Here is a 13653-nt window from a genome sequence, read left to right on the forward strand (position 1 = left end):
AATAAAAAAAAACCTTGAATGAGAAGGTGTGTCCAAACTTTTGACTGGATCTGTATATGTTTTGCAATAAGATCATCTACGTGATTCTGACCAGACCAATTATCCAGATCTCTCTCATTAAAATCCCGAATGACTGGCCACACACACACACACACACACACACACACACACACACACACACACACACACACACACACACACACACACACACACACACACACACACACACACACACACACACACACACACACACACACACACACACACACACACACACACACACACACACACACACACACACACACACACACACACACACACACACACACACACACTCTCTCTCTCTCTCAGAAGCAGGCTGCGTGTTATGGTGGTGACAGAGTGACTGCATCAGCTCAATCTGTCATGCTCTGTAAAAAAAACTGGTTACTATATATAGAACAGAACCTAAACTAGAACCCAAACTTACCAAATTGATCAGTTCAGTGATTGCCTAAATTCGAAACACCTGGTCTTCCATGTCAGATAAATCAATAGCATGAAATGCCTGCGGCACTCCAGGACCAGGGTTGCCTACCCTTGATCTAGGTGATTATGACAAGACCAATTATCCAATCACTCTCATTCAAATCCCCCTGCCCGTCTCCCCACGTGCCCCAACCCCCTGCCTCTCCCCTCCACGTGGTACTCTCCTTGATCACCAGTTGATCCCTGATGAGGCTGCTTAGAAGGGTATATAAACATACCCAGAGCATCCCAGATAATAAAGGAGCCAGAAGACACTAGACTGCACCTAGAGCAGATTCTCCACTTTTCATCTCAACCACTCCCTGGTTAAAGATGCAGAACGGCACTGAAGGAAACAACTTCTACATCCCCATGTCCAACAGGACTGGACTTGTAAGAAGTCCCTTTGAATACCCTCAGTACTACTTGGCGGATCCATGGCAATTCTATCTGCTTGCTGTCTACATGTTTCTCCTGATCTGTTTTGGATTCCCCATCAATGGTCTGACCTTGTATGTCACAGCGACAAACAAGAAGCTCCAGCAACCCCTCAACTTCATTCTGGTCAACTTGGCTGCAGCTGGAATGATCATGGTCCTCTTTGGATTCACCATCACCATTACATCTGCTGTCAATGGCTACTTCGTCTTTGGACCTATTGGCTGTGCCATTGAGGGTTTCATGGCTACACTTGGAGGTAAGAGAACATCTAGTCACATACACACACCCCCCCACACACACACCCCCCCCCCCCCACACACACACACACACACACAAGACACATGTATTTTCTTACTACCACTGACTATCCTCATAACTACTGGATTAAGGGAAAATGTACATTCTATGACTGTGATATGTGGTTGTCTCACCTGGTCTTACTGGATAAAAGTGTATTTGTGTAATACAGCCAAACTAGGTCACATTCTAGTTATTTTGTTGCTATATTTAGATCAACAATTTATGTCTGAACAATCTGACTGATATAAGCAACCAATCCTGGTCTAAAAAATATTCATTGTTTGAGATACACACACTGATGGGGATGCTGGAAGAAGTCTCAGCAACCAAATGGAAAACAAGTCATAACTACTCACTTTCCTTGTCTCATTCTAGGTCAGGTTGCTCTGTGGTCTCTGGTGGTGCTGGCCATTGAGAGATACATTGTCGTCTGCAAGCCCATGGGCAGCTTCACATTCACAACCACCCACGCTGGTGCCGGATGTGCATTCACCTGGGTCATGGCAATGGCCTGTGCTGCCCCCCCATTGGTTGGCTGGTCTAGGTAACTCAAACCGTTGATTATTAAAGGTCTCACAGAGCTTTACATTGAAGGGGGTAACTCAAACCGTTGATTAATAAGAGGTCTCACAGAGCTTTACATTGAAGGGGGTAACTCAAACCGTTGATTAATAAGAGGTCTCACAGAGCTTTACATTGAAGGGGGTAACTCATCTTGCTCACCACAAATGGCTGTTTCTGGTTCTGGAATCGCAACTTCCACTTAAGTTTCACTTTGTCGTGCAGTGATTTCAATGGGAGACTAAGTGAAAATTTTAGATAAGTGGAAGTTAAGATTCACCCACAATGGATAGATCAATTACAAACTGTGTTAAATACCCAGTCTGATCAGTTAATGCAAAACTGGATGAGAAGTAAATGATTGATATTGGTTTGGTACTGTTTGTACCCTGTAGAGAGGGCAGGCAAGCAATCTGCAGGTAATCTGCCGACCTTCCCCCACTTCAATAAACTGGGAGCGCTTGTTTGGTTCTCTACTACAGTACTGTACAGTAGCTCTTGTCAGTCTTTGCCTCTCAGTTCTCTCATTGTTGTTACAATGTTATTTATAAAACTTAACTGGCACAGTAAACTGACCACTTCTTCTTTCAAATATGGTGAAAACTGTATTTGAAATAATTAATTATATTTACACCTGAATTTGAAATCGTATCTGGTTGTCCAAGATCCAATCATAGTGGCCAGGAATGTTTCGGGAAAGATTGTGATCTGATCTGGTGAGATCACCCCTTGAGGTGGAAGTAGTGTTTTTAGTAGTGAGTTTGTGTTTTTAGGATGCTGACAATAGCCTCTCAACATTCTGCCCTTCAGGATTGGATTTGGCTCGGAGAAAGGGCAAAAACAATCTCATTGGATTATACTGCATAAGTATAGTTATACAGCATCTGAGTCAATGATCTGATTAATACATTTGACAAGTATAGTATTTACAGTAATGGTCTTTCAGATGGGAGTTTACAATTCAAATCAAATGAATAACTGTGATAACTTTTAATACATTTTAAACTAAAATATTTTAAAACAGGCTTATTGACTTTCCCACATAGATATATCCCCGAGGGTATGCAGTGCTCATGTGGACCTGACTACTACACCTTGGCTGAAGGCTTCAACAATGAATCATATGTGATCTACATGTTCACCTGCCACTTCTGTGTTCCTGTCGCCACCATCTTCTTCACGTATGGAAGCCTTGTCCTCACGGTCAAGGCGGTAAGACGGTTATTTCTAGTACACTGCTGACAGACAGACAGTTTGTCTATCCCTTTTTCCTAAACACAACAAATTAATCACTCGATATTCGGTGGTTGAATGTAGTTGAGATATACTGCCCATACTTTTTATCAAACAATTACCTGATTATCTGATTTCATGTGTTTTCCCTTGTTTGTTTTCAGGCTGCAGCTTCCCAGCAGGACTCAGCATCTACCCAGAAAGCTGAGAAGGAAGTGACACGTATGTGTATCCTGATGGTTTGTGGTTTCCTTATTGCCTGGACCCCCTATGCCAGCTTTGCTGCCTGGATTTTCTTCAACAAAGGAGCTGCCTTTACAGCCACAGCCATGGCTATTCCAGCCTTCTTCTCAAAGAGCTCAGCCATCTTCAACCCAGTCATCTATGTGCTGATGAACAAACAGGTTGGTAACAAACACTGACTATACCAAACATCCCCTCCCACACACGTGAAAATGTTGAGTGTGAAAACCCCAGCAGCGTTGCAGTTCTTGTCACAAACCGGTGTGCCTACTACCATAACCTGTTCAAAGAAATGTAAACATTTTAACTTGCCCATTCACCCTGTAAATGGCACACACACAATCCATGTCTCAAATGTCTCAAGGCTTAAAAATCCTTCTATAACCTTTCTCCTCCCCTTCATCTACATTGATTGAAGTAGACTTAACAAGTGACATCAAGAAGGGATCATAGCTTTCACCTGGATTCACCTGGACAGTGTATGTCATGGAATGAGCAGGTGTCTTTTGGGCTCTCTTTTGTGCATCAATAAACAATGCTTCATGTTGGGCAAAGTGAAAAATGCTAACAATCTATTTCAATCATCCTTCTCTCTCTACAGTTCCGTAGCTGCATGTTGGCTGCTGTAGGAATTAGTTCAGGAGCTGAGGATGAGACCTCTGTGTCAGCAAGCAAGACAGAAGTGTCCTCTGTGGGCCCTGCATAACAACTTCAAAGGATTACATTTTTTACATGGACTGGCATATTTTCAATTAGGTGGATTTATTTTCTAAACAAAAGATGCCCTCTTACAGTACAGTCCTCAAAACACAAAACATTGCATAATCAAACATAGCCCATTTTTATTGTGCAATATATGTTCCATTTCCTTAGACCACCGAAGCACAGGAGAACTTTCACGTTGTGATTTTTTATTTTTTTCAGCAAGGTAAATCCTCAAGAGTTTTCATGACGAACTACTTGAAGGTTTTGTTTTAGCTCCGTAGCTTTGGGCACTCTTCAAAGTGAGACAAACAATTCCTCTCTGAGCAACACCTGCATTAATGAACAGCAATACCACTAAAAGGGAAGTCATGCTACTGTGACACAAAGTGGATTCTTGACAGTTATGGGTGGGGGCAGGTAGCATAGCAGTTAAGAGCGTTGAGCCAGTACCTGAAAAGTCACTTGTCCGAATCCCTTAGCCAACTAGGTAAAAAATATGTCGGTGTGCCCTTGATTGAGCGACGCATTTAACCCTAATTGCTCCTGTACAGTAAGTCACTCTGGAGAAGAATGTCTGCTAAATTACTAAAATATAAATGTAATTACACTGCACACATCAAGGCATCTCTACTCTTTCAAAAATCTGCACTTGGTATATTAACTGTCATTTATGTTAAGAGGGTGACATACATACCAAATCATAGCTGAGGTGGAAAGATACCTATTGTGAATGGTTGAGCTTGGAATGACATTCTGAACTACTTTCATACTTTGACGATGAAGGATTGAGATTTAATTGGTACAATGTGAGGCCACATACGTGTGGCTTTTGTTGGCCACTTGTATATTATCATTTGCTGAATACATTTTATAAATACTTCTTATGAAAATGTTATTCTAGATTAATAAATGCATGCATGAAAAGATTTCTGTGTCATTGAATGTTTTTGACTGGACTATGTACAAAAATATAATTATTCCACTATGACAATTCATGTTTGATCACAGTTGGTCACACATGTTAGGTGCTACTAAAAATATTAACATTTATATACACAAGGTGCTACCAAAAATACTAACATTTATACACAAGGTGCTACTAAAAATATTTACATTTATACACAAGGTGCTACCAGAAATACTAAAATGTATACACAAGGTGCTACCAAAAAAGTGTTTGATATAGTACTAATTCCTCTTAATGGTCAGGTCTGTACAATTCTGTATCTAGTCCCTGGCTTTTGATCCTTATTTTTTCTCTACAGTTTCAAACACCCTGACCACGTTGTTCTATGGCAAGAACTCAATGGGTGATAAAGGGGATTAATCTGTGTCAACAAGCAATACAGGACTGTCTTCTCTGGGCCAAGCACAGAGTCTTCTGTTGTCTTTTGGGACTCTGAATCCTCTCTTCATTCTATTCTAAGCTGCTCTTATGTGTCTGACAGACACTGTTGGTGTCAGATATCGGTGATTGATTGTACTGACAGTGACACTAAGGTCTGTGTTTAACCTATAACATCACCATGGATTTGCTCAATAAATTAATGTATACACGGAAAGGCCATATTAAGATACAAAACACGTCTAAGCACCACACTGTAACTGTGTATAAGAAGGTACACCTCAGCCAAGAAGGGTCTCCTTTTTTAATACTCCTCTCAGGGGTTGCTCAACAATTGTTTTTTTAACTTGGTGGAAAGACATACAGTGCATTCGGAAAGTATTCAGACCCCTTGACTTTCTCCATATTTTGTTAGGTAACATCATTATTCTAAAATTGATCAAATCGTTTTTTTCTCCCTCAGAAATCTACACACAATACCCCATAATGACAAAGCAAAAACAGGTTTTTAGAAGTGTTTGCTAATTTATATATAAAAAAATGATATACCACATTTACATAAGCAGTCAGACCCTTTACTCAGTGCTTTGTTGAAGCACCTTTGGCAGTGATTATAGCCTCGAGTCTTCTTGGGTATGATGCTACAAGATTGGCACACCTGTATTTGGGGAGTTGTTCTCTGCAGATCCTCTCAAGCTCAGGTTGGATGGGAGTGTTACTGCACAGCTATTTTCAGGTCTCTCCAGAGATGTACAATCGGGTTCAAGGCTCTGGCTGGGCCACTCAAGGACATTCAGAGACTTGTCCCGAAGCTACTTCTGCGTTGTCTTGGCTGTGTGCTTAGGGTCGTTGTCCTGTTGGGAGTTGAACCTTTGCCCCAGTCTGAGGTACTGAGCACTCTGGAGTAGGTTTTCATTAAGGATCTCTCTGTACTTTAATCCGTTCATCTTTGCCTCGATCCTGACTAGTCTCCCAGTCCCTGCCGCTGAAAAACATCCCCACAGCATGATGCTGCCACCACCATGCTTCACCGTAGGGATGGTGCCAGGTTTCCTCCAGACTTGACGCTTGGCATTCAGGCCAAAGAGTTCAATCTTTGTTTCATCAGACCAGAGAATATTTTTTCTCATGGTCTGAGAGTCCAACTGGGCTGTCATATGCCTTTTACTGAGGAGTGGCTTCCATCTGGCCACTATACCGTAAAGGTCTGATTGGTGGAGTGCTGCAGAGATGTTTGTCCTTCTGGAAGTTTCTCACATCTCCACAGAGGAACTCTATGTGGGACCTCATATAGACAGGTGTGTAACTTTCCAAATAATTTACAATCAATTGAATTTACCACAGGTGGACTCCAGTCAAGTTATAGAAACATCTCAAGGATGATCAATGGAAACAGGATGCACCTGAGCTCAATTTCGAGTCTCGTAGCAAAGGGTCTCAATATTTCTGAAAAATAAGGTATTTCTGTTTAATATTTTTAAAACATTTGCAAAAATGTCAAATATCCTGTTTTCATATGGTCATTATGGGGTATTGTGTGTAGATTTGTGAGGATAAAAAATATATATTTTAGAATGAGGCTGTAACTTAACAAAATGTGGAAAAGTCAAGGGGTCTGAATACTTTCCGAAGGCACTGTATGCATCCTGGAGGATAACTCACCCTCCAAAAACTTGGATTTTCATTTTTTATGTAGAAAGATGGCTTTAACAATGGGCTAAGGTCATTCGAAATTAAAAAGGATTTTGCACTAATCACATCAGTCTTTTACACTAACTACATGGCTGATCGAGATAACAAAATTAAAAAAACATTTTCACATTTGAAGGTTTGAAAGATGTTGATCTTGTCATAGGATATCATGTGAAAGGTATTTTCATGTGGTCAAATGTTTTACAAATATGTTTTCTTACAAGGGCTGTGATATTTCTTATGTTTTCTCAAAGACAACATGTTGTAGTACCACACCCAAACACACAACTGTTTTATGAGCTATGAAGACATGTTGCTTAAAATATAAAAATAAAAAATACATAATGAAACTATATCAAGTGAGTGCTTTCGATTCATTGCAGATCCATGCAACATTTTCTGACAGTATTTCTGTGATATTTAAATTAGGTTACCTTAAACTATATTGTGATTTATCTTAACTTTGGCTGTGAAAAGGAAAATGAGCTCTGGACCATCTATTAAGCAAGTCCCAGTGAATAATGATGGTAATTACAGGTTTGGTAGCTACAGTTGAAGTCGGAAGTTTACATACACTTTGGTTGATGTCATTAAAACTCGTTTTTCAACCACTCCACAAAATTCTTGTTAACAAACTATAGTTTTGGCAAGTTGGTTAGGGCATCTACTTTGTGCATGACACAAGTAATTTTTCTAACAATTGTTTACAGACAGATTATTTCACTTATAATTCACTATCACAATTCCAGTGGGTCAGAAATGTTCATACACTAAATTGACTGTGCCTTTAAACAGCTTGGAAAATTCCAGAAAATGATGTAATGGCTTTAGAAGCTTCTGATAGGCTAAGTGACATAATTTGAGTCAATTGGAGGTGTACCTGTGGATGTATTTCAAGGCCTACCTTCAAACTCAGTGCCTCTTTGCTTGACATCATGAGATAATCAAAAGAAATCAGCCAACACCTCAGGAAAAAAATGGTAGACCTCCACAAGTCTGGTTCATCCTTGGGAGCAATTTCCAAACGCCTGAGGGTACCACGTTCATCTGTACAAACAATAGTACGCAAGTATAAACACCATGGGACCACGCAGCCGTCATACCTCTCAGGAAGGAGATGCGTTCTGTCTCCTAGAGATGAAGGTACTTTGGTGCGAAAAGTGCAAATCAATCCCAGAACAACAGCAAAGGACCTTGTGAAGATGCTGGAGGAAACAGGTACAAAAGTATATATATCCACAGTTAAACGAGTCCTATATCAACATAACCTGAAAGGCTGCTCAGCAAGGAAGAAGCCACTGCTCCAAAACTGCCATAAAAAAAAAGCCAGACTGCGGTTTACAACTGCACATGGGGACCAAGATTGTACTTTTTGGAGAAATGTCATCTGGTCGGATGAAACAAAAATACAACTGTTTGGCCATAATGGCCATTGTTATGTTTGGAGGAAAAAGGGGACGCTTGCAAGCCGAAGAACACCATCCCAACCGTGAAGCACAGGGGTGGCACCATCATGTTGTGGGGGTGCTTTGCTGCAGGAGGGACTGGTGCACTTCACAAAATAGATGGCATCATGAGGTAGGAAAATTATGTGGGTATATTGAAGCAACATCTCAGGACATGAGTCAGGAAGTTAAAGCTTGGTCGCAAATGAGTCTTCCAAATTAACAATGATCCCAAGCATACTTCCAAAGTTGTGGCAAAATGGCTTAAGGACAACAAAGTCAAGGTATTGCAGTGGCCGTCAAAGCTCTGACCTCAATCCCACAGAAAATTTGTGGGCAGAACTGAAAAAGTGTGTGCGAGCAAGAAGGCCTACAAACCTGAGTCAGTTACACCAGCTCTGTCAGGAGGAATGGGCCACAATTCACCCAATTTATTGTGGGAAGCTTGTGAAAGGCTACACGATACGTTTGACCAAAGTTAAACAATTTAAAGGCAATGGTACCAAATACTAATTGAGTGTATGTAAACTTCTGACCCACTGGGAATGTGATGAAGGAAATAAAAGCTGAAATAAATCATTCTCTCTACTATTATTCTGACATTTCACATTCTTAAAATAAAGTGGTGATCCTAACTGACCTAAGACAGGTCATTTTTACTTGAATTAAATGTCAGGAATTGTGAAAAACTGAGTTGAAATGTATTTGTCTAAGCTATATGTAAACTTCTGACTTCAACTGTAAGTTTGTAACCAACTGTACAACAGGTTAAAAGAAACAGCACTATTTACATTTCACCATCTGCTCTTTGGGTCATTCCACGAAAAGGATAGCTTTTGCGTACCTTTGATATTTTAAGCAGAAATTGTGCACCAATATTGCATTTTAAAAGCCTGTTATATTAAATGAATTGCCCTTTAATAAAGATCACATTGACAAAGTCATTTCTGAACATAATAATGGATTTAATATGATAAGTGATTATTTTACATCTGATCCTCATTTTAAGGCCAACCCTGTTATGTGAGCTGAACTCCCACTTTAATATGGTGAAACTTGTCAACCCTGCTACCCATAGATAGACATGCTATAAATGTTTTAGCAATTACATTTTTGCTGTTGTTGTGAAGCATGCATTCAATTGACACTCCCTGTTGCATTCAACAAGCTTCCATTCCCCCTGACAAAAGGCTGATTTAATATGAAATAGTCATCCCTGTTCTTGTCAACCCAGTTACTTTATTTGGTGCTTAATAAATCAAATCAGATCAACCTTTATTTGTCACATGCACCAAATACAACAGGTATAGACATTACCTTGGAATGCTTACTTACAAGCCCTTAACCAACAATGCAGTTCAAGAAAGAGTTAAGAAAATATTTACAAAATAAACTGAAGTGAAAAATTATAAAAGTAACACAATAAAATAACAATAACGAGGCTATATACAGGGGGTACCGGTACCGAGTCAATGTGCGGGGGTACAGGTTAGTCGAGGTTATTTGTAGGAATAAAATGACTATGCATAGATAATAAACAGCGAGTAGCAGCAGTGTAAAAACAAATTGGGGTGGGCTGGGGGGGGGAAAATCAATGTAAATAGTCCGGTGGCCATTTCATTTATTGTTCAGCAGTCTTATGGCTTGGGAGTAGAAGCTGTTAAGGAACCTTTTGGTCCACTTGCCGTGCGGTAGCAGAGAGAACAGTCTATGACTTGGGTGACTGGGGTCTTTGACAAGGAAGCTTGGCCCCAGTGATGTACTGGGCTGTACGCACTACCCGCTGTAGCGCCTTACGGACAGATGCCAAGCAGTTGCCATACCACGTGATGATGCAAACAGTCAGGATGCTCTCGATGGTGCAGCTGTATAACTTTTTGAGGATCTGGGGACCTTATGCCAAATCTTTTCAGTCTCCTGAGGGGAAAAAGGTGTTCTCGTGCCCTCTTCACGACTGTCTAGGCGTATTTGGACCATGACAGTTCGTTGGTGATGTGGACACCAAGGAACTTGAAACTCTCAACCCGCTCCACTATAGCCCCGCCGATGTTAATGGGGGCCTGTTTGGCCTGCATTTTCCTGTAGTCCAAGATCAGCTCCTTTGTCTTGCTCACATTGAGGGAGAGGTTGTTGTCCTGCCACCACACGGCCAGGTCTCTGACCTCCTCCCTACAGGCTGTCTCGTCATTGTCGATAATCAGGCCTACCACTGTTGTGTTGTCAGCAAACTTAATGATGGTGTTAGAGTCGTGTTTGGTCATGCAGTCGTGAGTGAACAGGGAGTACAAGAGGGGACTAAGCTCGCACCCCTGATGGGCCCCAGTGTTGAGGATCAGCGTGGCAGACGTGTTGTTGCCTACCCTTACCACCTGGGGGCAGCCCATCAGGAAGTCCAGGATCCTGTTGCACAAGGAGGTGTTTTGTCCCAGGGTCCTTAGCTTAGTGATGAGCTTTATGGGCACTATGGTGTTGAACGCTGAGCTGTGATCAATGAACAGCATTCTCACATAGGTGTTCCTTTTGTCCAGGTGGGAAAGGGCAGTGTGGAGTGTGATTGAGATCGCATCAATTGTGGATCTGTTTGGGCAATATGCGAATTGAAGTGGGTCTAGGGCAGGCCTGGGCAATTCCAGTCCTTGAAGGCCTGATTTGTGTCACACTTTTCCCCCATCCCTAGCGAACACAACTGACTTAAACTAATTGCATTTTTAGCTGATTAGTTGATTATTGGAGTCAGGTGTGTTAGCCAGGGCTAGGGAAAAAAGTCTGGACTGGAGTCTGGACTGGAGTTGCCCAGGCCTGGTCTAGGGTATCCGGGATGATGCTGTTGATGTGAGCCGTGACCAGCCTTTCAAAGCACTTCATGGCTATGGACATGAGTGCTACGGGGAGGTAATCATTTAGGCAGGTTACCTTCGCTTGGGCACAGGGACTATGGTGGTTTGCTTGAAACATGTCGGTGGAAATGTGGTTAAATGGATTTAAGTTTGCCTGCATTAAAATCCCCGTCCACTAGGAGCACCACTTCTAGATGAACATTCTTGTTTGCTTATGGACTTATACAACTCGTTGAGTGCGGGCTTAGTGCCAGCATCAATTTGTGGTGGTAAATAGACGGCTACGAATAATATAGATGAGAACTCTCTTGGTAGATAGTGTGGTCTACAGCTTATGGTAAGGTACTCTACCTCAGGCGAGCAAAACCTCTAGACTTCTTTAATATTATACATTGCGGACCAGCTATTATTGACAAATAGACACACACCCCGCCCCTTGTCTTACCAGACAGCTTTTTTTGTCCTGCCGATTCATGGAAATTCCTGCTGTCACGACCGTCGTAGTGAGTAGACCAAAATGCAGCAGGTATGTGAATGCTCATAATACTTTTATTAGAACATTACACAAAACAAGAAAACAAAAAAAACGAACGACAGCTAAACATTTTGCAGGCTAACCATAGCAGTGCAAAAACTTCCCACAAAAGACAGGTGGAAAAAGGGCTACCTAAGTATGGCTCCCAATCAGCAACAACGATGTACAGCTGTTCCTGATTGAGAGCCATACCAGGCCAACACAAAGAAATACACAACATAGAAAAAACATAGAAATACAAAAACATAGAACCATACCCAAAAACCCCGATAACACAAAACAAACACACCCCTGCCACTCCCTGACCAAACTACAATAACAAATAACACCTTATACTGGTCAGGAAGTGACACCTGCCAGCTCTATATTATCTGTGTTGTAGTTCAGCCACGACTCGGTGAAACATAAGTTATTGCAGTTTTTAATGTCCCGTTGGTATCATCCATTTGGTTTTCCAATGATTGTATGTTGGACAGTAGAAAGGATTGTAGTGGAGGTTTACTCACTCGCCTTCGAATTCTCAGAAGTCAGCCCGACCTCCGCCCCCTTTTTCTCTGTCTTTTCTTCATGTAAATGACAGGGATTTGGGCTGGTTCCTGGGAAAGCATTAAATACTTCGCGTCGGACTCGTTAAAGAAAAAATCTTTGTCCAGTTCGAGTTGAGTAATCGCTGTTCTGATGTCCAGAAGTTGTTTTCGGTCATAAGAGATGGTGACAGCAACATTATGTACAAAATAAGACAAAAAATATGTTACAAACAACGCAAAAAAAATAACAAAATAGCAGTTGGTTAGGAACCCATAAAACGGAAGTCATCCCATCCGGCGCCATTCTCCTAATAGGCACTTACTATAGTCATTTTTTTATCTAACCTCTTGAGATCATCAAACTTCTTTTTATTGAAGTTGAACATTTCCTCTTCATGACAGAACATTAAATTGGGTGAAATAAACAAAAATATTTGACTAAATTACAGTTCTCAAAAGGCACCAATTTGGTTGAATGACCCTTTTGGCAACAGTCCTCAATCCCTCAATGTCAAACCCCTTCAAACATCAGAAAATGAAATCCTCAATCTCTAAGATGTGGGACTGGGTCATTAGTGAATATGACCAGACCAATTAGGTTCTTACTCTCATCTAATTTCCTTCCCTGTGATACTCTACCCACTTCTTTCTCCACTTTATCCTTGGGGACTCTGCTTTATACACTCTTAGCAAAAGAGTTCTTCGGCTATCCCCATAGGATAACCCTGTTTGGTTCCAGGCAGAACCCTTTATGGTTCCAGGTAGAAGCCTTTTGGGTTCCATGTAGAACCCTCTGTGAAAAGGGTTCTACATGGAACCAAAAAGGGTTCTCCAAAGGGATCTCCCATGGGGACAGCGGAATAACCAAAGAGTACTAAGAGTGTAGGATATACACTGAGTGTACAAAACATTTAGAAAACCATCCTGATATTGAGTTGCACCTCCCTTTTGCCCTCAGAACAGCCTCGATTTGTCAGTGCATAGACTTTACAAGGCATCGAAAGCATTCCGCAGGGATGCTGGCCAATGTTGACTCCAATGCTTCCCACAGTTGTGTCACGTTGGCTGGATGTCCTTTGAGTGGTGGACCATTCTTGATACACACGGGAAACTGTTGAGCGTGAAATGCCCAGCAGCGCTGCAGTTGTTGACACAAACCGGTGTGCTTGGCATCTACTACGAAACCCAATTCAAAGGCACTTACATTTTTTGTCTTGCCCATTCACTGTCGGAATGGCACACATACACAATTTAATTGTATTTTTTTTATTTCATCTTTATT

The 13653-nt window shown here is 41.4% G+C and overlaps 1 protein-coding gene across 1 annotated transcript; it reads left to right on the plus strand.

Moving 5' to 3' along the window:
- Positions 1-769: 769 nt before the first annotated feature.
- On the plus strand, positions 770-4916 carry LOC106583540 (green-sensitive opsin). Its single transcript, XM_014167843.2, has 5 exons — positions 770-1204; positions 1624-1792; positions 2856-3021; positions 3207-3446; positions 3887-4916. Exons 1-5 carry the CDS (start codon positions 841-843, stop codon positions 3989-3991), a joined length of 1044 nt encoding a protein of 347 aa, XP_014023318.1. The 5' UTR covers positions 770-840; the 3' UTR covers positions 3992-4916.
- The last annotated feature ends 8737 nt before the right edge of the window (positions 4917-13653 follow it).

This window comes from Salmo salar, chromosome ssa22 (genome assembly GCF_905237065.1).
Source record: "Salmo salar chromosome ssa22, Ssal_v3.1, whole genome shotgun sequence".
Lineage (NCBI taxonomy): Eukaryota > Metazoa > Chordata > Actinopteri > Salmoniformes > Salmonidae > Salmo > Salmo salar.

Coding starts and splice junctions, on each gene's coding strand:
- LOC106583540 (XM_014167843.2), top strand. CDS start 841: ATGCAGAACGGCACTGAAGGAAACAACTTCTACATCCCCATGTCCAAC. Junction 1,205..1,623: donor TTTCATGGCTACACTTGGAG/GTAAGAGAACAT, acceptor GTCTCATTCTAG/GTCAGGTTGCTCTGTGGTCT. Junction 3,022..3,206: donor TTGTCCTCACGGTCAAGGCG/GTAAGACGGTTA, acceptor GTTTGTTTTCAG/GCTGCAGCTTCCCAGCAGGA.